The sequence below is a fragment of the Purpureocillium lilacinum genome, assembly GCF_023168085.1.
Source record: "Purpureocillium lilacinum CBS 284.36 DNA, scaffold_2, whole genome shotgun sequence".
In the NCBI taxonomy this organism is placed as follows: Eukaryota; Fungi; Ascomycota; class Sordariomycetes; order Hypocreales; family Ophiocordycipitaceae; genus Purpureocillium; species Purpureocillium lilacinum.
Window position 1 is genome coordinate 6,439,902 of NW_027072112.1, and position 24,113 is coordinate 6,464,014.

Here is a 24,113-nt window from a genome sequence, read left to right on the forward strand (position 1 = left end):
CAGAGTCACGGCGTGTTGTCTGGACCGACAAATAATACTTTGTTACTCTGGCCGTTCATCCGGCAAACCTGAGCCCTCACGTTGATGTGAGTAAGTCGTCGCATCGGTTCACGCAATCGCGTCTGTCGCACTCTTTGATCGCGACGCACAACCACACGACGACAATTCGATGACAATGACATTGCACACCTGAGTCGAACCAGACGTGCGCCAACATGACCTTTTACTCCTCCGCGCCGCCGCTCAGGGACTTTAGCGAGGCCAAGCCCACGCTGCTTGTGGCCTGGTGGACGACGCTGTTCTGCACCTGTCTGATCCTGCTTCGTCTGGCAGGGCGGTACATCCGCGTCGAGAAACTCTTTGTCGAGGACAAGATCGCTGCCGGCGCCCTACTGCCACTATACCTGCGAATTGCATGCGTGCACGTCGTCCTGTTGTACGGCACCAACAATGCACAGCTTGAAGGGAGCGGGCTATCGCCCGTGGAACTCGACAAGAGGGTGACGGGAAGCCGGGTGGTGCTGGCGTCGCGAGTATTTTACGCAGCAACGTGAGTCTGCAATCATGAGAAATATTGTGGAAAGAGAGATCTAGTGCTGATTCAATGGACCAGACTATGGACTCTCAAGTTCACAACGCTCGAGTTCCTAGGCCGCCTCGCTGGCGCGTCCATGAAGAAGCTCTATCAGCGCCTCATCATCGCCCTTCGCGTCGTTCTCGTCACTACTTTTGTCGCTGTCGTGGTCAGCGACCTGGCCGAGTGCCAGCCGTTCGCCAACTACTGGCAAGTCGTGCCGGATCCCGGGCCAAAATGCCGCCAGGGCTTCTCTCAGCTTCTTACAATGGGCGTCTCGAGTGCCATCCTCGACGCCATCCTCGTCATTTTCCCCGTTCCGATCATCATTTCGACACGCATCGCGACCAAACGCAAGGTCCTACTCGTCATGCTCTTTTGTTTCGGCTTTCTTACTGTCGGCATTACCGCCTACCGGCTTCCCGCAATCATCGATCAGAAAGGCGACCAGATCGTCCGTTCCATGTGGGCTTCCATCGAGCTCCTCGCCGCCACCACAGTTGCCAATCTTGTGGCACTCGGGTCGTTCCTGCGTGACAGCGGCGTGCGGAAGACCAAATTCCGACCCGACTATCACAGCAGCGGCACGGCGTCGCGGTCGCGGCAAAAAGGTCAGCCTGTGGTCAGCGACTGGTATGAGACGGAGGCGGCGAGGCACAAGAAGGCCGACAGCGATGACTGGATCGATGAGGAGCGCTCAAATACGACCGCCGACGTCAACGGTGACGCCCAGGCTCGCCAACGCACCGAGGGCAGGGGTGGTGGTGCCAGCCCAACAGATAGCCATGACTCGCTGATCCGGCAGGGGAGCCACGGCATGTTCTCGCGAGGGCCCGTGGCGGGAGAGCCCAGGCCTCCCAGCCCGGTTGTGACGGCAGGGCCACGCAGATAGATTGATTGATACCTCTGTAGTTGCCAGGCGAGAGATACCAGACCTAATTCGTGCCACACGCACTCACAATGGCATTCATTCTGTTGCATTAAGCTATTGGCATCTCAGACACCATCACACCCTCTCCGCGACATGACTGAGACGAACCCGGCCAGACCTGGCGCTGATTCCAGACTTCCCTCATGGCTGCACGAGAACAGCAGCAGGGAGCAGCCACAGCGCGGCAGCGACCCTTGCAGGCCCTGGGAGCCAAGCCAGCCAAGCCAGCCGGGTACCGTCAGACGGCGAGCATCAACTCTGGTTAGAAGGCGCAGGCCGGTGTAGCCAACCAAATTGCCAACGAGGTGATTCCGGCCCTGACGCGAATCCGTTGGTCAACCTAGAGCTGCGGCAGCTGAGAGCTGCCCAAATGGGATCCCGTCTTATCAGCCCCAACCAGGCTAACCCCAGGTTTGCGGAGACTCTGCCCACCTGCGGTCCCACATGGTCTCCTGCAGACGGGGAGGAGAGGGACGGCTGGGGGAACGGCCTGTGAGACGCCTCGACGCCATTGCAGAAAAAGCCACGCGCGCGTTGCGCCATCAAGCCGCTGGTGTGGATGCGGTTCTAGAAACGAGCCAGTCCAATGCGGTGTCTGTGTGAGCCGTACCACCCCCTGGCCCCCCTGCCCCTGACGACCGGCCATGGATCCCGCTTCTGGCGCGTGCGGGAGAATGAGACGGCACTGTCGCACTGTGACGGGGATCATCAACGAGTTCTCCGATAGATGTCTGGTGCGCCACGCCAGGCCGCGGTGCGATGGCATGGATGGCAGACAGCCAGGCCAGTCCCGTCCTGTCCGGGCGCGAAGAAGCAGGGTTTCCATGTGTGTGGCGGGCCGCCTCGATGTGACATGATCCGATCCGGCGCCGAGAAGGACTCCCCTTCAGGCAGTGACCTGCCTCCCCCCCCTCCTCTCGAGTCCAAGACCGGCGTGACAGCCTTTTATCAATGCGACGCAACTTCCGGATCGACACTGGGAGGGCTCGCTTCGGTCGAACGGCCTCGGGGCACACCGCACGGAAACACTCAGCGTTGAATCGCACGCAGAAACTGCATACATTCTGCCCTCAAGCCTTGTTGTTGCACCGGCGACGACCAATATGGCTGGCAGCAACGAGCCCGAGAAGCCCAAGGCAATGAAGCCGGGCATCACGTACACGCGTGACTTCGAGGTCGTGGAGATGAGCGACCTCTCGGCCGATAAGTCGCGGGGCCAGTTCACCACCACCACCACATCCTACTCCATCTCAACAACGGGCCGGCCTACGCGCTCGTCCGCCCGCAAGCCGACTTCGACGGCGTCGCTCGGCCGCCGCTGGGTTGACAGCTTCCGCCGCGTAGAGGGTGTGCCTATTGGCGGCCACGATGGCTACCATATCAACGATGGCATGCCGGACCCGGCACAGGTTGGCGACCGCTTCTACGACCTGCGCGCCGCCAATGCGCGGACGGCCAACTCAGCGCTCGCCCGTGACCTCAAGTCACGGCATCTACAGATGATTGCCATTGGCGGCTCCGTCGGTTCGTCCAGCCCTCAGGTCCAATATCACGATTCGTTACTGAAGCCTCGCTCGCAGGGACCGGTCTGTTCGTGAGCTCCGGCATGGCGCTGTTCCAGGGCGGACCCGTGTCCATGCTGTTGGCGTACATCATGACCGGAGCCTTTCAATTTTGCACGATGCAAAGCCTGGGAGAATTGGTTGTCACCTTTCCCATTGCGGGCTCCTTCTCCGTGTTCTCGACACGTTTCCTGGACCCCTCCTGGGGCTTTGCCATGGGCTGGAAGTGAGTGAGCCCCCTGATCCCTGACCCGTCGCACGATACTTAAGCACGTTGCGGCCTCGCGATTTGCACTGCACGTGGCCTTCGGTCACCAAGCTTGTCTGACTTCCGAATCTGCAGCTATGCCCTGCAATGGCTGTTTGCAATGCCGCTGGAGCTCATCTCTGGTGCCCTGACTATTCAGTACTGGAACCAATCCCTCAGCCCTGCCATTTTCGTGACTATTTTTCTTCTCGTCATAGCTGGTATCAACCTCATGGGCATCAAGGGCTACGGTGAGGCCGAGTTTCTTTTCTCGACCATCAAAGTCACAGCCATCGTCGGCTTCATGTAAGCAATAACGCTCCCGCTGCCTGACCATGGAGCACTTTCTGATTGAAGATTGTCAGTCTTCTCGGTGTCGTCATCAACATCGGTGGCAGCCCCCATGATGGATACATTGGTGGCAAGTACTGGCTTGACCCTGGTCCTACCAACCACGGCTTCAAGGGCTTCTGTAGCGTGCTCGCTACATCGTCTTTCTCCTTTGTCGGCACCGAGCTCGTCGGTCTGGCTGCCGCCGAAGCTTCGAACCCCAAAAAGTCACTTCCCAGTGCCATCAAGCAGGTCTTTTGGCGCATCGCCATTTTCTACGTCGTTTCGCTTTTACTGGTCAGCTTGCTTGTCCCGTACAATGAGCCGCGCCTTTTGGGAGGCAGGAGCTCCGTCGACGCAACAGCCAGTCCCTTTGTCATCGCCGTCGAGAGCGCCGGACAGACAATCCTACCGAGCGTTATGAACGCCGTTATCCTTGCCGCCGTACTGAGCGTCGGCAATTCAGCCGTTTTTGGCTCGTCACGAACACTCGCTGCCCTGGCCGAGCAGTCGCATGCCCCCAAAATCTTCGCCTACGTTGACCGGAAGGGAAGGCCACTGGTTGCCACCATCTTCGCCCTGGCCCTCGGTCTCCTGGCTTATATGGCCGCTATCAAAGTCCACGATCAAATCTTCGATTGGCTATTCGCCATCTGCGGACTGTCGGGCCTCTTTACCTGGGCAAGCATCTGCCTTTGCCACATTCGCTTCCGACGTGCGTGGGCACTCGCCGGCCATACGCTAGACCAGTTGCCTTTCAGGTCACAGGCTGGTGTTATTGGAGCCTTTGTCGGCCTAGTGGGAAACCTGCTTGTTCTGATCTCCCAGTTTTGGATCGCTGTCTCGCCGATCACCACCAGCGACGCGGCCGCCACGCCAGCAGGGACAGCAAAGGGCTTTTTCCTAAAGATGATGGCGGTGCCTGTCGTGCTCATTTTCTACCTAGCGCACAAGATCTGGTTCAGGACAGGGGTCGTCAGCTATAAAAACATGGATATTGACTCAGGCAGAAGCTTTACCAGAGTTCCGGCATTGTCAGCGGAGGAAGAAGAGCGTCGGAGAGCATGGCCGATGTGGAAGAGGGTGTACAGAGTTCTCTGCTAGTTACAGCTGATCCTTCCAGATACCATAATTGCTTAATCTTTGGCCAGCTATTCAGCGAAGAAGCTGTTCTTGACGGGCGTTTTCGGTGAAAAACACTATGTTCATGTCACCGGCACTGGGACGACAGCCAGGTAAGGGCTGCCTCCTCTGGAGTCTGCACAATCATCCAGGTGCCTCAACCCACCCTCGCTCAAGACTTGAACACCCAATGGGCAATGAGGGTCATGATCGATAGATGATAGATGTGTTGGTCCCTCCCGCTCTTATTGTATGGGCTCCATTGACTGCCGCGTGGAGAGCCCAGCCAACATACGGGATGAGTTCCGCTGACTCATTAAGACTCACGTGCCGACTGTGGTCTGGAGGAACTCTGCTTCCAACATCAACGCACATGCAACTGCACGGCTGGTTCCCCGCCTGAGACTCCACCAGCCGTTGCTAGCGAGATGAGTAGTTTCGGCATGATAAACCAACCTCAACTTCACAATCATGGAGAACAACGCAATCCGGGCGAGGGTGACGCCAGCACCTCAAGAACTGATGGCCGAAAGAGACGTCGGAAGTTGGCGTGTCACAACTGTCACAGACTAAAAACACGCTGCGATTTTGACGTTGGCACGCATGTGTGCCGACGCTGTCAAACCTTGAGGTATAGTATCCATGTCGTCAAGGCTTCCAAGGACACTGTCTTGAGTGAGATCGAAGACTAATAATCTGATCAGGCTAGAGTGTGTAATGTTCGACCAGCCTGCCGCCGGCGCCCCTTCTGCAATAACCACGCAAGTATGCCTCGTGTTTTGTGTGGTTCTTGGTACTAAATCCCAATAGGGATAAACCCCTTGCTGCACCAACTGGCTCTGTAACACTTGAGCACATCAGGGATTCTATCGACGCGCTTAGGAACGAGCTTAAATCCTCATGTGTCGCTTCTGGGGCAAACTGCCTACAAGACTCCGGTCAACATACCCCAGCGTACACTGCAGCGCTGCATAGTAATGCCAGTCATGAAGATGAAGACAAGCTTCCACAGGACCCGCCAGATAGCAGTACTACAACAGCACCGATCTCGATCATCCGCCAGGTTATTGTAGATCGAGATGCTGGATACCGGCGAGAATTCCCCGATACCACCCCGGATGTTGTGGCAGCTGGGATCGTCCCTGAAACGGAAGCGCTTCAACTGGCAACCAAGTTAGTTGTTCGCACCCGTCATTCTAGTCGGCAGTCTGGTGCCATTTAACCAGTAACACTGTGCACAAAAGGCAGGGAACAGGATACTAAGAGTCATGACCACAGATTTTGCGAATACCATCACGACTTGCTTCACTGCCCTGGGGTCGATATCGGTACATTGGTGACGCAAATTCGCGAGTCGTCGCCGTTTCTGTTCGCAGTCTGCTGCTTCAGTGCCACAACATATCGCATACCACCCGGAAGAGACGCCCCACAGCCCTTTGACCTGCTCAAAAGCCATGTCATGGCTGTTCTTGGTCAAACCTTGCTTCAAAGTCCAATCCCGACAGAGAGCATTTACGCCATGGTGATCATCTCGACGTTGACGCCGCCCATTAGGGTATGCTTGTCAATGGCCACCAACTCTTGAGAACACATCCTAAGTGATTCCAGGCCCGCCAGCCCTACGTGGATAGTTGGTTGCTTTCCGGTTATGCGGCCCAACAAGCTATGCTGGTGATTGACTTCACCACCATCACGGACAACCTCAACGCAAACAGGGTCAGCCCAGGAAATGTGAGGCATTTGCGGCTTTGGGCCACGATATGTCTCAATCATCTGCAGTAAATTGTCCACGGAGACTACAATCTCATGCGTCACTGACAGTTGCAGCTTTTCACTCGGTTGCGGCCGACCACCTGTCATGTCTCCCGCGTATATCGACCAAGCGTACCTCATACTCAACAGCTCTCAAGACAACATAGAAGACGAATTTATAATTGCCGAGATAATGTTATATCGCCGTTTCAAGAGGACCGTAGATGCAAAAATTCGAGTCGGCCACGATGGTCGTTGCGAAAACCTCGAGGGGTGGCGGCAAGAATGGAGACGCCTCTTGAGTTCGTCACCAGCGCAGCCGAAGCGATTCTTACAGAGGCTGACAGCTTTCAGATGTATCTCATCATGAGCTGTTGGATCTCAGCTACCACTTTGTTTACGTCGCTGTGATCATGCGTTCGCTGGAGCTACTGAAGGAATCCCGTATGCCGACCGACCACACGCCAATAGACGAGGGTCCTCTCATTAGCGTCGCATGCGGGCACGCGCTGAAGGTCCTGCACTACGCTAATAAAGCCCCGAAGCAAGTCAAAATGACTCTCACAGCGTTCAGGTATATGAACGTTGCCTACTGCGCCCTCATGCTGTCGAGGTACCTCACTGTCTGCGGGACACCTGCCAGAGAGATACTCGGACTGATTTACGACACACAAAAGAATCTGGACAACCCCTCTGGACGTGTCAACTCTGCCCTCAGTGTTGCTCTGAGTCAAGCAAAGAATGAGCTGCAAACGGCCGGTGATAGTTGGGAGATACCTTCAGATCATCCCGACACTGATTGCGAGATCACGGCTGTCGACCCTTCCACTGGATTTCATCAAGGATATCCTCTAAGCTTGGAGGACATAAATGACTGCTTTCCATCGTTTGGGACCCTCTTTGGCGACACATCCACAATGCCAATCATGCCTTTCATGTAGCTGCCCTAGGGCGTCGCAATTGGGTTTACCGCTTGGGGATCTTGCGTACTCATGGGCAGACATGACCGCTTTTGGGCCACTTTAGTGTATGTTCCCGCCATGGGATCAACCTTGCATGGATGGAATACTGCATGCCACACAAGAATGCTGAAGCTGCCGAGTCAAGAACAACGTTTACAAACAGGCTACATTGACCTAAAACAGCCCTCGGTCCCATTTTCACACCTTGTTCGTCTCTATGACCAGTCGTCCCAACGCAAGCCGTTCGAAAACAACACCCCATTTCGCTCGAAAGTCGGGCCTTCTGCGTCTTCCAGAAATCCCGATGCGCAGTACGAGTTACTCACACGCGGTAGGGCCTTTTCATAAAAGACATCGAAAGACGATGCTAAAGCATCTCCTAACGTGTGTACCCTCCCTTGCGGGTGTAGCGCGCCCCACGGGCGGCTACATGTTGCACCTTTGCATGTTTTGGTGACAAGAAGCAACGCATCGAGCCTAGAAGTCAAGGTCTGAATCGACTGACCTAGTATGTTGATAGCTGGGGCGTTGGGTTGAAGCAAATTGTTCATTTGACCTGGATCGCTCTGCAATAGTTTCGCTCAGCTTCTGCCCTGTTTTGGTACGTGTAGGGACAGGTCTAATACTCACTTTAAGGTCATAAAGCTCGCGCTCATTATTGCACCAGACCGAGTAGTAAAGGTTATACTCCTCAGATATGACACGGACTGCTTTGTAGGTGTTGTTCGTGGCAAACCTGTCATCCCCTCCAAATAGTAAGAACTTGCCCTCGGATGCGGCGAAACCCCAATACTCGACGGTGACATGCTCATGTCGCGTGGAACGTGCGCTTGTCTGTTCTTCCTCCGTCAGGGGTATTGCCACTCCATCAACGTCTGCCGGAACAGGATATCCCGCAATCCCAAGTATTGTTGGCAAGAGGTCATGATGGGCCGTGACGAAATCAGCGACTGAGCCGGCTGGAATGCCCGGACCGCGTATAATAAGAGGCACATTGATGTCTTCTTCGTACCCACAAGACTTTCCCGGCTGCAAGCGGTGTTGGCCGATGTGGAATCCATTATCAGACGTGTAGAAGACATAAGTCTCCCCAGTGATTCCGTGGCTTTCCAATTTTTTAAAAACTGAATCGACCATCTCATCAACTGCTTGAAGAGATCTAATTCTGTTTCGGTGATACTCGTCATTGTAGGCCACGTTCTCAGTAGTCATCTTTGGTTGCCGAAATACCCAGCTGGCACCAGACGGATGATCCGAGTTGAAGTTGTGTGTCCTCGGAACGACTACATCAGGGAATAAATGCGCATGACGCTCTGCTGGTATTGGTGGCGTTGTCTCGAACTTTTTGTCATTCCGCTTACTGCCATCCGGCGGGCTGACCACATTCGCATTGATGTTCGAGTGGGGTGCTATGGGGGCAATCCCGATGAAAAACGGCTTCTTAGCGGCCACAGCTTCATCGATGAAACCGAGTGCTTTCCCGGCAAGAACATCGGTACTGTATTGGCCTTCATAATTGACGGGCGGCTCCTTGTTCCGTTGAAATGTGGCGTTCAGATAAGAGTACGTGTTTGGGTCCAGCAGAAAGTCTGACCCCGTCCAGCCAGATGGAAAGGGGTCATGGTAGTTGGAAACTGAATGAGCATTGAACAGCTTGCCAGTGTAATAGGTGTTATAGCCCGCAGATTGCAAGAAAACAGGAAGATATTTCTCATTAAGTCCTTGGCTCACAAACTTTGGGTAACCCCCTTCAGGATATAGGTCAGCTTCACATTGAATGCACTATGGAACAAGAGCATACCGTAAGGAGGAAACACATCCGTGACGTTGGTATTATGCGCCATCTTTCCAGTCCACATTGATACACGAGCAGGACAGCATATTGCCGAGGTGCAATAGTGCCTCTTGTATAAAGCTCCGCGATCTGTAATGTGTTGCTTCACATAGGGAAGGAAGTCAAGAGAATTGAGATGAACATCTTGATCGTCGGTGATGATGAACACAATGTTAGGTTGACTTTGAGATAGTTGTCGCCCTGTCACCAGTTGGCTTCCATATCGCTGATTCAGCAAAGAAATGCCGATCGCAAAGATCCCGAAAATTGCTGTAGCCCATCTCGAAGCCATAGAGTCCCTGACCCAGCCAAAGGTCGGCAACTTGGGACGTAATTTAGGTCCCATCGTGGAGCTCTGCCCATGACAACCACCAGACAGCTTAAACACCGCAAGTCTATATTAGGCTTGAGTTGAGAGGGTGGCCCCAAAAAAACGTACATAACCAGGTAGGTCACGACGCAGACCTCTTTGGCATTTAATGTGCACTCGGAGACTGCCGCTTCCTTGGGCTTGTTGGTCGCTGAGCCATATCACGTTAGATAGCAAGAGCGGACTCGGCTAATATTGCCTGGCTAGGGCACACTATGGCCGTCGGACTCCGGCGGTGTCAAAAACATGTCGCCGACGGCAACCCACGGTTGGCAGTGCTCCCAACACCTCGTGTGATAAGGGGTTAGTACTGTCGCTGCCTACGTTACTAATAACAGGCATCGACGGCAATCCAACTGGGTGCGAGACCCAAGCCGAATCTAACAAAATCCGTCCGCTCGCACGCGCGTGTACTGTATTAGCACGCTATCAATCGGGACTTGTTCACGCTACCAAACAGCGTGAACTGCCTCCGCCATCAAGGGCTTGCTTGGCCCGTGGCCAAGGTGCCTAAGCACTTTCAGCTCAACACTGCCCAGCGACCATGGGAGCTCTTGCACGATGGGCCAAAAAGGCCGAGGTCAGACGATCCGACGACAGCCCGACGCCGAGTTTCCTCGACAATGACGATCTACGTCCGCTACGACTGAAGGACCGAACGTGGGGTCGGCTTGTCTGGCTCATGTTCTGGCTTTCGTCTGCCTCATCCCCTGGAAATTGGCAAGCGCCTGCTGCCTGCATTGCCGCGGGTCTCTCCGCGTGGGAAACGATCATAGCCATGCTGACCGGTCGCGCAATCTTAGAGGCGCTCATCGTGGCGAATGGTCGTTGCGGTGCTGTGTATCACATGCCCCTGCCGGCTCTTATTCGCAGCAGCTGGGGCGTGTACGGCGCCTGGTGGCCAGTGGTGAATCGTGTAGTAATTGGAATAATATTCATGGGCATCACAGTTGCGCAAGGAGGACTTTGCGTTTAGTACGCCGATATTTCCTGTGCTGTGCACAATCCCGAGGACTAACTGAATGCGATTGCAGCGTGACACTTCATGCAATCTTCCCATCGCTGGATAAGCTTCCGCTAGTTCTTGGCCCCGAAGAGGGCACCACCACTGGGCAGTTTATTGGTATCCTCATCTTCTGGTACGTTGAGACCCTGTTACCTGCAGCGGGCTTTGACGCCAACTTACAGGGTCGAATTAGGGTCCTCATGCTGGGTGCTGACCTTATTCCCGTACCAAAACTCAAAAGCACCATTTACATCAAGGTGGTGGTCTTCTTTGCCTCTGCTTTCGCCTTGCTTGGCTGGATCGTGCACCTCGGCGGCGGCATCGGCCCCGTTTTCACGGCCCCCAGTCGAGTGCATGGCAGTGAGAAGGCATGGCTCGTCGTACGCTTCTTCTTGCTCTTCATTTCCAACAGCACGACCTTCATCATGAACGCAGCGGATTGGCAGAGATACTCAAAGAAGCCAAGCGACCCTATTATTATGCAGATGGTGGGTGGACCAATTGCCCACGTGGTTATCAGCCTAATTGGAGCCCTGGTGGCGTCCTCTGGAGCACTCATTTACAAGAAGGTACGCGCTTCCTTGCGTCTGTTGCTTGTGAACATCACTGAAACAAGCAGCCGCAATGGAACCCGATTCTTCTCATTGATCAGATTTTGGCGGACAATTACAACCCCAGAGTGAGAGCGGCGTGCTTCTTCCTTGGACTTGCTTTCACATACTCGTCACTTGTTAGTGTCGTGTTGTCAAATGGTCTTCCGTACGTGTGGCCGCCCCATCCAAAGGTCACTTTCGCGCTGACGCGATGTTCCAGTGCTGGCAACGATCTTGCGGGGTTGTTCCCCAAATACATCAACTACCGAAGAGGAACAATCTTGGCCGGATGTCTCTGCATAGTAATATGCCCGTGGCGATTGATCGCTACGGCGACTGCCTTTCTCGCGTTTTTGAGTAACTATGGGTAGGCCTGAGTCCCAAAGTCGCCCGACAACGGCAGCGCTAAAATGATCATAGCTTCTTCCTCTCTTCCTTCATCGGCCCCATGCTTGCGCATTATTTTCTGCTCGTCCGAGGCCACATTAGCGTCGACGACCTCTTCACGTCCTCAAAAACGGGCACATACTACTATTGGAAAGGTATCAACGTACGTGCAGCAGCGGCGTACGTGCTTGGGATCGCGCCGTCTCTCTATGGCTTTGCGGGGGCTCTCGGCGTCCCGGTTTCAGTCTCTGTGCAGCGATCCTTCTATTTTTCCGTCATCATTGGCATCGGAATATCTGCCGGGTCTTATATTCTTCTATGTGCCTTGTGGCCAGTTCCGCAACAAGTCCCCTTTGGCACCAAGGGGTGGCTCGAGCCGGACGACGTCATTCGTCAAGATGATGTATCGGACAATTCGGCCTTGTCTGCCCAAGACGCGGACACCCCCCGGCAGCATTCTCAGGGCAGTCACGATGTGGAAAAGGGGGCAGCAATGCATGTACAGTCGCCGCAACGGCCACATGTAGTCTAGATCCAGCTCCATGTCAACAAAGTGCTAATACCGTCTATGATGAAAGCCCTCCCGCGTGTTGCTGAGGGGCCGATGAGAGGACCCATGAGTCGTCGGCGATCAATGATGACTGCAATGCGAGGTGGCTTGTTGCATGCACCAACCAGGCCGGATGGCCCAGCCAACTTGTATCCGATGTTGGTTGCTTATTCAATGCGTACATATGAGGTTTGACAAATGTTTACGTCACAGGAACACGCTACGATCGCGCCAGCCAGATGAATTGACGACGCTTGCCAGTGACCGTGCCAAGTCAACATATATTGGTGGGCGCTTGCCTGTAGCATGGTGCAGGCGCAGCGTCCCGTCACTTGAACGTTGGCTGGAGTACAGCGACATAACGGGCCACTACCTGGTCGTAAGACCTCATATTTTTCGCACCTTTTTGTTGTCCCTTCTTATGCTGACTTGCCTCTGGAGCCTCGGGTTTTTTCCCGGTCATTCTGAGCACTTCTGTAGAGCGTGCCGCCTGCAGACACTGGGAAGATCCTAGGGTAGCATCCAAGCCCCGTCGCAAATATTTCCTGATCGTAGCATTCTTCGAGCCAGTTCATCTGCATATGACGATTCTTCATGGTGAATTGAAGATTCCACCCCACACAGCTGGCTTCGATATCTGAGAACACCATGGATACGCTGGAGGCGGCAGCCACAGATCAAGACCTTGGCATCCTCGAGCAGAAATGGAGATAAATTCTTACCGAATTCAGGAATTCGAACGACAGCGGAGCAAGAGATCGAGCCTCTACTCAGTCTCCCCTTACTGTCTATCAGTGGCTACAGCAGAACACCAGCATGACTCGATTGACGTGGTATCTGGAGCGAGACGCGTCACTGAAGCGGATGCTTCAAGACAATCAACGAATGAGCACAATCTGGGCACCAACAGATTGTGCCTTCTCGAGGCTGGATCGCCATGTCGACAATTTACTTGATCTACTCAAGTACCGCATATCTGCACACAGCATGTCATCGGAGGGGATCTTGAACATGCCCAACATTCCTACATTGCTTCGCCCACCATCACTCAACGGGCCACTGCCATTGCGTCTGCGCCCTGTTGAGGAAACATTCAGATCAATGGTGAGGCCTTGATGACCGAATCGGACATCTGCCTGAGTAACGGAAAAGTCCACATAGTCGATCACGTCCTTTCGCTTCCGCCTGGTATGGTGGATCGGATTCTATCCCTCCCGGAGCAGCATTTCTCTCGTCTGCGTCAGGGTATAAATCAAGCGACATTTATAGACGACGTAAAAGCGTCGAGTTCCGTAGGCTGTACCTTTTTTGCGCCAAATGATGAAGCTTTTGAAGCTTTTGGCCGGAAATAAACGAATTTATCGGAACACTGGACGGAATGCCATACCACCACGCGCTGCTCAGATACCACATGGTACTCGGCGACACGCTCTACTCAAATTCTTTCTATCATGGAAAGAACGAGGCCGGAGAGAGTAGCGTCCCAATAGGCCACCGATCGGCGACAACTGTCAAGGATCTATCGCCTGCTCCAACATCGCCAAGTCCCGAGGCAACGGAAGCATCACCGCCGCAGCGACCGGCCGAGAAGATCATAGCAATTAAAGGGAAGCGAACGTTCCCACTTCAGACAATGATAGACAACCTCTGGATTCACGTTGAGATTGCCAGATTTGGTGGAGTTATATCCATGCGTGTTGCAGAGAGGCAGGCCGCTGTGGTGGTCCACGATATATTGGCGTCGGATGGCGTTATTCACGTTGTGAATCGGGTGTTACTGCCGCCGTCGTCAACTCAAACAACAGATGCGGAAGATAAGAGATAAGCAGCATCTCAGGAGCCGCCTTTGGATGTGGCGCTGTTCAAAGAACTTCTAAAAAGCTACATCTAGCGCGGTGTTGCGCCATATCGTCAGTTCCAGTCATCTGCCACGTTCTATTTGAAGATCGTTCCTGCGCCGAGTGTTGACGATCTTCAACCCCAAATTTTCTTCAGTAAATCTCACTGTCACTACAGGGTTCGCGTTAGTTTAATTAAGTTTCCCATCGAAATCGAGGCAAACTCACAATTTCTCCTTGAACTTGTCACGTCCGGCAGCATCGCACCGCACCCAGACACTCACACTGCATTGCCCACATGTAAACTCACCAAAGCCGTCGTCCTGGATGACGACTTCACCCTCCGCCCAGCCGAGCACATCAGTCCACTTCTCGCCCGCGTGCATCTCCCCGACGTGCATTCTCTTGGTTCCAGGGCCGGCATTGCTGAGGATGACCGCCATTCCCGCCGGCCTGTCGTGCGTACCGTAGCGCACCCAACCCAAACACGTCGCGTAGTCAAAGTAGTCAGCCTGCTGGCCGTACGCGTAGAGTTTCCGTGCGAGCATCAGGTGCGGGAGCATTCCGCCACATGAAGGCGGGAACTCGTGCTCGCCTTTGATGCCGTAGACGTCGCCGTACCAGACGCATGGATAGCCCTCGCTGCGCAATAAGATAAGAGAGTATGCAATAGGCTTGAACCAATCGGCAATTGGGGCCTCGAGGGCCTGGTATGGCTGCGTGTCGTGGTTCATGACGAGAGTCTGGACGTGTCAGCAGACAGTCACCTTCGCCAGTGGTCAGCACTCACGACAGCGTTCACCGGTCTCGATTGCACCAGTGTATCGTCAAACACCTGGCGGATGTCGGCGCTGTCGGCTTGACTGATGGCGCTAAAGTTGTGCACCAGAGGCGCGTCAAACAGCGAGAACTTCTTGTCCATGCGGTCGAGGTAGCTGTGCATGTCTTCAAGACTGTCTTTCCAGAACTCGCCCACGAAGAACCAGCCCTTGCCGTACTTTTCGTCCATTTGCTTCACAAATTTCTCGAGAAAGTCAGCGCTGAAATGCTTGATGGCATCAAACCGAATGCCTCTGAGCGGCAGGGTGTCAGCAAGCCATTTGCCCCAAGCGAGAACATCGGCCTCGACTTCCGGGTGGTCGTAGTCCAAATCCGATCCCATGAGATAGTCACTGGAGTCGGATTGTCAGACAAGCGGCGCCACAACATGGCTCTGGCTATGCGCCACGGCACACGGTGAGGACTCACTAATTGCCCTTTTCGTCGTCAACGTCCGGCGTTTCCGCCCACAGCCCGTCTGACTTCTCACCGAGGATCTTGTAGATTGCCGACTTCTTATTGGCTGCATTATAGTCGACGCCGCTGAAGTGGTACCAGTGGTATTTTTGCTTGCTGTATTTGTCGCCTCGGCCGGGAAAGTCGAAGCCTACCCAGGCGTCAATCTCGTAAGGGTCACTGACAACCTTGGTTCGGTCATCGGGGTCGACCTCCACAGCCTGGCACTTCTCTCTATGGTCAGCGGCGAAGCGATGATTCAGAACGGCGTCCCAGTAGATGCCGACGCCGTGGTCATTCGCTGCCCTGCAGAGCGTTTGAAGCTCCTCCTTGGTGCCCCACTTTGTGCCCACGCCGCCCTTCTGATCAAACTCGCCAATGTCATACCTAGCCACCGTCAACAACCGAGCTGATTCGAGGACAGGGAGGTACTTACAGGTCGTAAATGTCGTACCCATTGCCTTCCTTGCTAGAGCCCTTGCAACTACCTGGGGCATTAGCCAGTGCGCAAGTTTCTCACAGAACCACATTGAATGCACGTACCCGGGGGGGATCCAGATGTTGTCGATGCCCCAAGCCTTCAGTTGCGGCATCTGGTCCGTTAAGCGCTTCCAGTGTTTCTGGTCTGCCGGGACATACCACTCAAACCCCTGCATCATCGTCATGTTTTCGGGTGTCGCCTCTTGTTGCGTCATGATGCCTGCTTCGTGACGGGCCGGGCCGCGTCCGGGTACGCAGTTCAAAGTCTTCTGGTGCTTTTCTGCGGGCGGTGGGAGAAAGATGGCCACGTTGGCTGCGCGCCCGGCGCCATACTAATAGGCTGGTCCAGAGTCATTCGCCATCTCGATCCCATCTTCAATCAGGTCCAAATCAGGGAATGGGAAACCCAAGTCTCCACCATTGCCTGATAACCTTGGTGATGGTCTCGATAGCGGAGCAGTTGCTGAGTTTACCGAAGTGCCGGAACCCAATCATGTCCTGTCTGCGGTCGGAGCTGGGCCAATACAACCAGGATTCTCCAGCATGTGCGCCATGGTTCAGGGCACCGGGCGAGTGCATCGCTAGCTCACACGGTCTAGGCTCTAGCTTGACCATCGCCAATCCCGCGCAATGCCCTTTGGGGCATCCATATATGAAATACGCAGGCCAGGCGCTGTGTATCGCCTGTTCATTCAGCGCGGTCGGTTCAAGATGTTGCACTCACCGAGGCAACGCCGCCACAGGCTGAAGTGGTTGTGCCTCACCGACGTGGTTGGACCAATCCAAGCGCTGATTGCTCATGGATGATCCGGTTTGTCAGCGGACTTGTCGCGACGTCATTCCTGCCTCATACGAAGGGCGCGACAGGCATGAAGTCAGCCGCCTCAGTCAGCTCGCACGCTGTGTCGCATCGAGTTTTGCAGTGAAGATGAGCTGTGCTGAGAAATATGGAAAGTCAATGTCGAGGGCTTTATCCTCTGAATCCCGTAGGCTTGCGCATATAAAGCCACTCTTGCATCTTGATGAGGTAGGACTCATTCACGCACGAGGCACCCTTCATAATCACTCAGCGTCTCATCTACAACTCACCACAAACATCAACGTGGTAGCACACACAGCCAAGCTCTTCCAATATGACTAGTAATATGAAGGCAATAGTCATTTCCAACTTTGGTCCCGTCGAGAACCTGGTCATCAAAGATGTACCTAAGCCATCCGCCACCGTGCCGGGAACGGCACTGGTACACATCAAGGCATTCGGTGTCAACCACGCAGAAATGCACATGAGGCGCGGCGAGTGGGCCGAGTCAGTACCCATCAGTGGAATCGAATGCGTCGGTGTTGTTGAGGAATGCCCCGGCGGCGAGCTCGCCGAGGGTACACCCGTGGCCTCAATGATGGGTGGCCTAGGCCGTACCATCCCCGGCAGCTACGCGGAGTACACAGTGGCCAACGTCAATAATATCGTCGCGCTGGGTGTCCCAGGCGAGGAATTGCCTTTGACATGGGCTGAAGCCGCGGCTTTGCCGGAAAGCTACGCCACGGCCTGGACTTGTCTCTTCAGGAACTTGGACTTGCAAAAGGGGCAGAATCTGCTCATCAGAGGCGCAACTTCATCCTTTGGAAGGGCTGCTGTCGGCCTGGCTGTGGAAGCGGGTGCGATCGTCACGGCTACAAGTCGCACCGAGGCCAAGTTTCCCGTGTTGAAGGAACTGGGCGTGGCCGACGCCGTGTTGGAAGGACCAAACCTGGGACAGCGACTCCGCGACAGTGGCAAGCCAGCGAAGTTTGACCGTGTCCTAGAATTGGTCGGCAACAGCACAGTCGTCGAATCTCTACAGCTCGTCCACCGAGATGGCCGTCTTTGTCTGGCAGGTTGGCTTGGCGGCTTGGATCCGATCAAAGGTCCAGCTGGCCCCGATGAGAACCGAGGTTTTAACCCTCTTCTGCAAATGGCCAGTGGAGTTCACTTCAGCTTCTTTGGCAGCTTTGTCTTTGGGAGCGAAGAGTTTCCCGTGTCCGATGTGCCGCTGCGTACCATAATGCAAAAGGTCGCTGACGGAAAGATCCACGCAAAACCCTGGAAAGTCTTCAAGTTTGAAGAGATTCATGCAGCCCACAAGGCAATGGAGACGGGCGAAGCTCAAGGCAAGATGGTCGTCACAGTCGGGCAGCAGTAGATCGACCAATGGACAGCCCTATGCCATTTAGGCTTTATTTCCGGTGATAGCAAGCCAGTCGTCAGACTCAAACAGGGAATGCCGTCTGCGAGGTCCGACCCGGAAGTGCATACATTTCAGATTAGTGAACTGTACGAGCATTTATCATCGGAGGAGCCAATGAGCACGTTTAGCGCCGGGCTGCGGAGTTGGGCGGCAGTTGGGGAATTGTTGAACCCTGGCAATGGGGTACAAACGCCACAAATGCTGAAGTAGCATGGGAACCAGGATGATGTAAGAGTTTAGTCGGGCTCTACCGCGGGATGCTCGATGGTTGGCTGCACGGGTTGTATTTTAAACCGAGGCCGTCGTTGCGCCGAGGCGAACCCCCAGTACCGAGAGTTGAGAAGTGACTACGGAGTCTACAAGAAGACATTTCTGACTGGTATAGCCTAGGTGTGTCATTCCGTTGCTGCCGTTTCTTCCGGTGTTGCCGCTCCGTCTTATCTGAGCCACAGTCGGGATGCTGTTCTTGTCTCGTGACCGGTGGTCGAAGGTGGCGTTCTTTCTTGGTCAGCCAGGCAAACAGGACTTGGCTTGCTGTTTTGGCCACCTGAACTATCGTGACAAGGTCGGAGTGAGGAAAAGAGGCATAAGCTACTATTCGGGGCGTATAGATCTAACAAATGAAACCGATATTTCCCGAGTCATCGAGTCGGGGCCCTACAGATCATATACACGGACGGTGACATCTAGCGGCCGATATCTACCGTACATGTCCTTTTTTTTCGACGAGCAAATGCAATTATCCATCGAATTTGCCTCGCTCGTGTCTTTTGCGCATTACTTTACCCGTGTTAGTGCTTATGATTGCTCAGCAAAGAATTTCCAACTCCTTTCCAAGGAAGGTAGGAGGAGGAAGGTTAAATACTCTCGGTCGGTACGTGCTTGAAGCACCCTTCGCCAGACATTTGGCACTTTTCTTCATCGCATCTCAGTCGCCAATATGACAGATCCCAGACGAATTCTGTTGGTTTCATACCCGCGATCGGCGTCGAACCTGTTGGTCCGAATGCTAGGTCTAGACGATCAGCCCGATGTTCCCCAGAATGTGAGCCGCGGCTACCACCTTAAGCAGATGGCCTCTCTCGCATTCGACGAGGATTTATGGGAGAAGCCGCTTCACGAATGGGGTGACAGCAAACAACGCCTTCGACAAGCTGCCGCCGACGGTTTCGATGCATTGGAGAAGACGCGAGCCGCCGGCGACTCTCAGGGCAAGATCACGTTTACCAAGGAACATGCCACTTTGTTGACAGACCCCACTGTTTTGAACGAGTTCATCTTCGGACGAGAAGGGGCTGTGGAGCAGCGATGGCGCATTGATGAAGCCGGCTGTGACAAGGCTCCAGAAGAGTACACGGCATTGAACGACACCATTTTTTCGGATGCATACCTCCGGCAATGGAAGATGGCATTTGTCATCAGACACCCTGCAATGGCTTTTCCGTCGTTGTATCGGATTCTTCTGAATGCCGCGCCAAACCGCGAGTTTACAAAAGGGACGGCGAATTACCTTCCCGTTTACATGACAATCCGTTGGAACCGAAGATTGTACGATCTTGCAACCAAGTTCCACAGGGAAACTGCCAATGGCGCGGCTAGGGATACCGAGGCCATAGCTATGCCATTGGTGCTAGATGCGGATGACGTGATTGGGAATCCTAGGGCCGTCCAGAAGTTTGCGGCTCTGCTCAGATTGGACCCCGACAAAACCCAATCGAGTTGGTCTCCCATTACACAGGAAGAGAAGGAGAAATTGCCCGCGAGAGCTCAGATTATGCTGTCGACGCTCAATGCTTCCACTGGTATCATAGCAGACAAGTCGGCAGCCAGCATAGACATCACTGCCGAGGCGAGTAAATGGGCGGAGGAATTTGGGCTTGCGCGGGCCCAGCAGCTTGAGAAATGGGTGCGAGAGGCGATGCCTGATTACGAGTATTTGAAGGAGAGGCGGATACAAGTGTAGACTGGTTCTTGAGTTAGGTGAAGGGAGTGGTCTCTTGGGTCAAGCATCCTGTCGGAGCCGCCTCAGTGCTTGTGCGATGCGCATTGCGTAGGGCCTCGGTAGTCAGGATATTATTGAAGTTCAAGGACCAGGGTTCCCCGACCAGGCACGCTTGGCACGATCACTCTTTCCCGGGAATTTTCGGTGCCAGTGACACTAGTGGTCCGAACTTAGCGGTATGTCTAAATAAAGGATCAAGACGCGTTGCGCCTTACTTGTTAGTCTTGTAAGTGAAGAGCGCCCGTTGGAATCGGGAGTGAACCTTACGCGCCACGTGCACCACCATTGAGGATGAGCCTGCGGATAGACGTACAGTCAACACACTATGATGTTTCACCCGAACGCGTTCTTCCCATTTGTATTGCCGCCCTGCTCAACCATGCAGCAAAACGCCAAACCAGAAATCTATTAATTGTTCTGGATATATGCGGAGTCGAATCTGTACCGCTTCCTGTTCTCCTCCACCCACCAACGTGCCATGAAAGCAGCCTCTTCTGCCCATTTAGACGCCTCAATTCCATGCTTCTCTTTGATCTTCTGCAAACACGAAAAAAAGTCAAACGCAACTGTTGCGTCTTCTTCGTGGGGATCGGGGCCGAGGTCCGTGTACCGCCACTCAACGTTTTCGACCACGGGCACGACCAAGCGTCGATTTGAGTCGCGAGCATCACGGACCGCGAGCATGGCGCGGCCCGGGTTCATGACGGTGAACTGCCAATAACCATGGCTACCCGATTGTTCGTCGGATACCTTTCGTAGCGGTCGGATGAGGGACTGACCCTCGTAGTTGCGGATCAGGTCCTCAGCCGCCCGGCTTTGCGCATGCGATAGCGAGCCTGTCTCTAAAAGCACATCTAAGATGGTCGGAAGAATCTGTAGTGACTCTACCGCATCGTCTATATCGATGTGCGGTAGATCGGGGTGGGAGATGACCAAAGGTACGTGGAAGTTGCCAATATTTGGGTTGAAATAGGGCGTGACGCCGTTGTTCTCCGCCACGGAGATGCCATGGTCTCCGACTAGAATGACCAAGGTCTCGTTCGCGACATGTTGTTCGTCGAGGATGCCGAGAATGCGATTAAGCCAGCGGTCAACGTACCCAACAGAGTTCACGTAGTGGGACAAATCGCCTAGCCCGTCGTTCGAAAGCTCGACGTACTCTTCTTCCTCGGGGATCGCAAATGGGTGGTGGGTTGTGCTTGTGAAATGCGACAAAAAAATCCGCTCATTCCTCTCCCGCGCCATCACAAATGCGTCCCGTATATAATCCTCAATAGCGACTTCAGCCATGCCGTAGTAATTGATCTCGGGTAGTTTGACAGCGCCGAACTTCGCAGCGTCGCTTTGCAGATACTCCTTATAAATAAAGTTCTCTGGGGTGTAGCCGAGGAAAGGCATTTGTTCACGCTGTTTGTCGTAGGTATCTGTGATGGACTGGACCATGCTAGACCTCCATTTCAAGGAGGTAAAGTCATCTGTAGAGTTCGTTCCCCCAAGCTTGTTAAACACGTCGAGAATGTGAGGCAAGCAGGGCTGATAGATGTGATTCTGATACTCGACATTGAAGTCGGCGACCAGAGGAGTAATGCCACAGAGCGTCCCAGTCATGCTTTTCAGGGTATATGTCGCTGTCGTATAGGCATTATTGAAGTTGATGCCGCCGCGCCGCTTCTTGTCCTTATGAGCAAAACCGTCGTTATAATCGCCCGTCAGGAAGTTCGCAGTCTGTGTCAGTGTTGCCAGTCTCTCTTCGGCTTTCTTTGGCAATTTCTTGTCTGGAAATGTCCCTGCAAATTTGTTCCAAATGAACCCATTCTTCTTGATCGGAAACACGTCTTTCCTCGTGCTTTCAAGTTTCAGCAGCAGCACATGGCGAATGCTTATGCCTGCTAGCTTTTCGCGCAGCTGGGGCAGCAAATAGTCTTCGAGATTCGAGATCTTGAGCGGATCTTGAGCGGCGTTATAGTGTTCACTGTTTGGAGCATACCAGTCCTCGAAGCCGGCAACCGGGCCTTCCTGGGGGAGCCACGAGAACGGGGGCGGTTTCGTGAGAGCCGTGCGGTCATCCCAATGGCGGTTGATGCCATTTCCGTAGAATGGGAGCAGGCCAGCGAGACTTGGCGAGGAGTGGGCGAAATCGACCCAGGGAAGTAGTACCATGGTCCATGACAAAAACACCAGGGAGCTTTCTTCGGGTCGGATGATGGATGAAAGTACCTGCAAAATGACCGCGGCGCCAACAACAATCTTCGCCCATCTCGAGTTCGACGGCAAATTGCCACTCTCGTGGTCAAGCTCACCCTTCAGCTCAAGATCGGGGTCGTCATCGTCGTCACGGTGTTGAAGGTAGGTGTATTTCGGGCTGTCCGGCAGGCAACGTCGAACGAGGAAGCCAAGTCGAGCAAAGGGCCACGCGACAATGTTCTGTGCAAGACCGGCCACGGAAAATAGATAGTCCTGCACAATCGAGCTCAGGGCAATTAAGGCGACTCCGACAATGATGGAGGAAGCCAGGCCCGAAAGCAGTACCTTGCGCGAAGACTTGTCGCCGACGAATCCAATGTTGCGCCAGTGGACCTCGGAGCCCGCTACGGCAAAAAACGAGATGTTCGTAGACGCCAGGCTGTAGGTAATGATAGCGACGACGGTGGCAAGAGTCACCGCAATTACGCGCAGCCAGCGCCGAGTCGAAAATGACCTGTCGTCCAGCAACAGTCGCAGAAACAGTAAGAATGCCGTGTCTTGGGTGAAGAAAGATGAACCCCAGAACAGCAGGTCACTTGCGTTCAGAGCGGTGTGATGGGCGTAAATGTGCACTGCTTTCGCGCCGATGGTAGAAACAGCCGCGAGGGAAAAGACGAAGGAGCGACAAGCGAAGCGAGTGAGGAGGCCATGAAGGAATCGTCGGTTCAAACGAGTGACGACGGCGAGCGCGAAAAGTCGGAGCGCTGAGCAGAACAGGCGCGCGCCCCGAAGCATCAGGTCGACGGCCATGTCGAAATGAGAGCCGTCAACAGACCATCTGAACCAAGTGACGGGGTGGTCTTTGTGAATCCGACACTGATGAAAAGACTTCTAGTTTTTGAAACTTGCGAGAAAAGTCGACGCGGCTCTCGCTTGGGGCTGAGAAACGGCACAGCGAACTCCGTATTCTGGGGCAGACTCTCCCGTTCCCGACGTCCTGGTAACCGAGAACCTAGCCCCAGTGCGGCAAGGGGACACGAGGGCAGTGAAGTGGCACCAAGTGCGAAATTGCCGTTGGTGTGACAGGCGCGCTCGTATAGCTTACACGCGCTGTGCGTACAAGGATTCCAAACGCACCAGCCTCCCCCGGGCAAGCGTTGGCAGCGGCGCTGTTTGCTACCTGGGACATACGTGGCCGCAGCGGTCAAAGGGCAGGCCGGTGGCATACATTTCTCTGTGCATCTGATCGTGACCCTGAAGTCAATCAATGCTCCCCCTGGCGCCTGGTGTGCTGAGTCCATCGCCAAGTCACGCCACGGACGGGATGGAGCACGGGCGGCCCGCCCCTGGAGAGAGAAACAAAGACACGAATGACCTCGGATCACGGCACCAGCTGGACCAAAGACGGGCGCACCCATGCGGACAATGGCCGAGCTGGAGCCGCACCAACCGACAGACGCCCCAAATTCGATCCAATCACCAGCGTGCATAATAATTTGGGCCCTTTTGGGCCAAACAGCACGAACATCCCTGCGGTCCCTCGGGCACATCCAAGTTGGGCGGCGGAGAACTCGGGGCCTGCGTTGGTTGGTTGCTGGACATGGGATCTCGGCCTGTCAAAACCTCTTCAATGGGTCGTCAGCAGGGGTAACTGGGCGTCAGGGCGGGCTGGGCGCGATTTGGATTCCTGCACAAGGGGCGAAATTTGCTTGCCAGGGCCAATGAAGCCGTGGCGGCGGCTCCCCACAGCCTGTCTTTTCGCATTTTTCTTCTTGTCACGCCAAGCCAACTCATAGTGTACATACGCATGTTGCTCCCATGCTCAACTGTACTACACCAACATGCCTCTGGAGAAGCTTGCCGTGCCCCTTCAGGGGCGGGCACGAAAG

General features: G+C 54.4%; 7 protein-coding genes across 7 annotated transcripts; 5 read left to right on the plus strand and 2 right to left on the minus strand.

The window, feature by feature from the left end:
* Positions 1-215: 215 nt before the first annotated feature.
* Positions 216-1,466, plus strand: PLICBS_003740 (uncharacterized protein; the record flags this gene model as incomplete). The annotated part of the gene is made up of 2 exons (XM_018323511.2): positions 216-550; positions 614-1,466. The coding sequence occupies 2 exons, from the start codon at positions 216-218 to the stop codon at positions 1,464-1,466; spliced, it is 1,188 nt and encodes a 395-aa protein (XP_018178742.1).
* Positions 1,467-2,608: 1,142 nt separating this feature from the next.
* PLICBS_003741 (uncharacterized protein) lies at positions 2,609-4,748 on the plus strand (the record flags this gene model as incomplete). The annotated part of the gene is made up of 4 exons (XM_018323512.2): positions 2,609-3,029; positions 3,086-3,293; positions 3,411-3,620; positions 3,680-4,748. 4 exons carry the CDS (start codon positions 2,609-2,611, stop codon positions 4,746-4,748), a joined length of 1,908 nt encoding a protein of 635 aa, XP_018178743.2.
* Positions 4,749-10,228: 5,480 nt separating this feature from the next.
* On the plus strand, positions 10,229-11,692 carry PLICBS_003742 (uncharacterized protein; the record flags this gene model as incomplete). The annotated part of the gene is made up of 6 exons (XM_065600285.1): positions 10,229-10,380; positions 10,719-10,823; positions 10,884-11,259; positions 11,310-11,369; positions 11,426-11,449; positions 11,687-11,692. The coding sequence occupies 6 exons, from the start codon at positions 10,229-10,231 to the stop codon at positions 11,690-11,692; spliced, it is 723 nt and encodes a 240-aa protein (XP_065456357.1).
* Positions 11,693-14,227: 2,535 nt separating this feature from the next.
* Positions 14,228-16,028, minus strand: PLICBS_003743 (uncharacterized protein; the record flags this gene model as incomplete). Its single annotated transcript, XM_065600286.1, has 7 exons — positions 14,228-14,230; positions 14,287-14,294; positions 14,369-14,801; positions 14,849-15,230; positions 15,307-15,720; positions 15,770-15,817; positions 15,877-16,028. The coding sequence occupies 7 exons, from the start codon at positions 16,026-16,028 to the stop codon at positions 14,228-14,230; spliced, it is 1,440 nt and encodes a 479-aa protein (XP_065456358.1).
* A 918-nt stretch (positions 16,029-16,946) lies between these two features.
* On the plus strand, positions 16,947-17,993 carry PLICBS_003744 (uncharacterized protein; the record flags this gene model as incomplete). Its single annotated transcript, XM_018323519.2, has 1 exon — positions 16,947-17,993. One exon carries the CDS (start codon positions 16,947-16,949, stop codon positions 17,991-17,993), a length of 1,047 nt encoding a protein of 348 aa, XP_018178750.2.
* Positions 17,994-18,978: 985 nt separating this feature from the next.
* On the plus strand, positions 18,979-20,001 carry PLICBS_003745 (uncharacterized protein; the record flags this gene model as incomplete). Its single annotated transcript, XM_018323520.2, has 1 exon — positions 18,979-20,001. The coding sequence occupies one exon, from the start codon at positions 18,979-18,981 to the stop codon at positions 19,999-20,001; it is 1,023 nt and encodes a 340-aa protein (XP_018178751.2).
* A 447-nt stretch (positions 20,002-20,448) lies between these two features.
* Positions 20,449-23,034, minus strand: PLICBS_003746 (uncharacterized protein; the record flags this gene model as incomplete). Its single annotated transcript, XM_018323521.2, has 1 exon — positions 20,449-23,034. One exon carries the CDS (start codon positions 23,032-23,034, stop codon positions 20,449-20,451), a length of 2,586 nt encoding a protein of 861 aa, XP_018178752.2.
* Between the last annotated feature and the right edge of the window lie 1,079 nt (positions 23,035-24,113).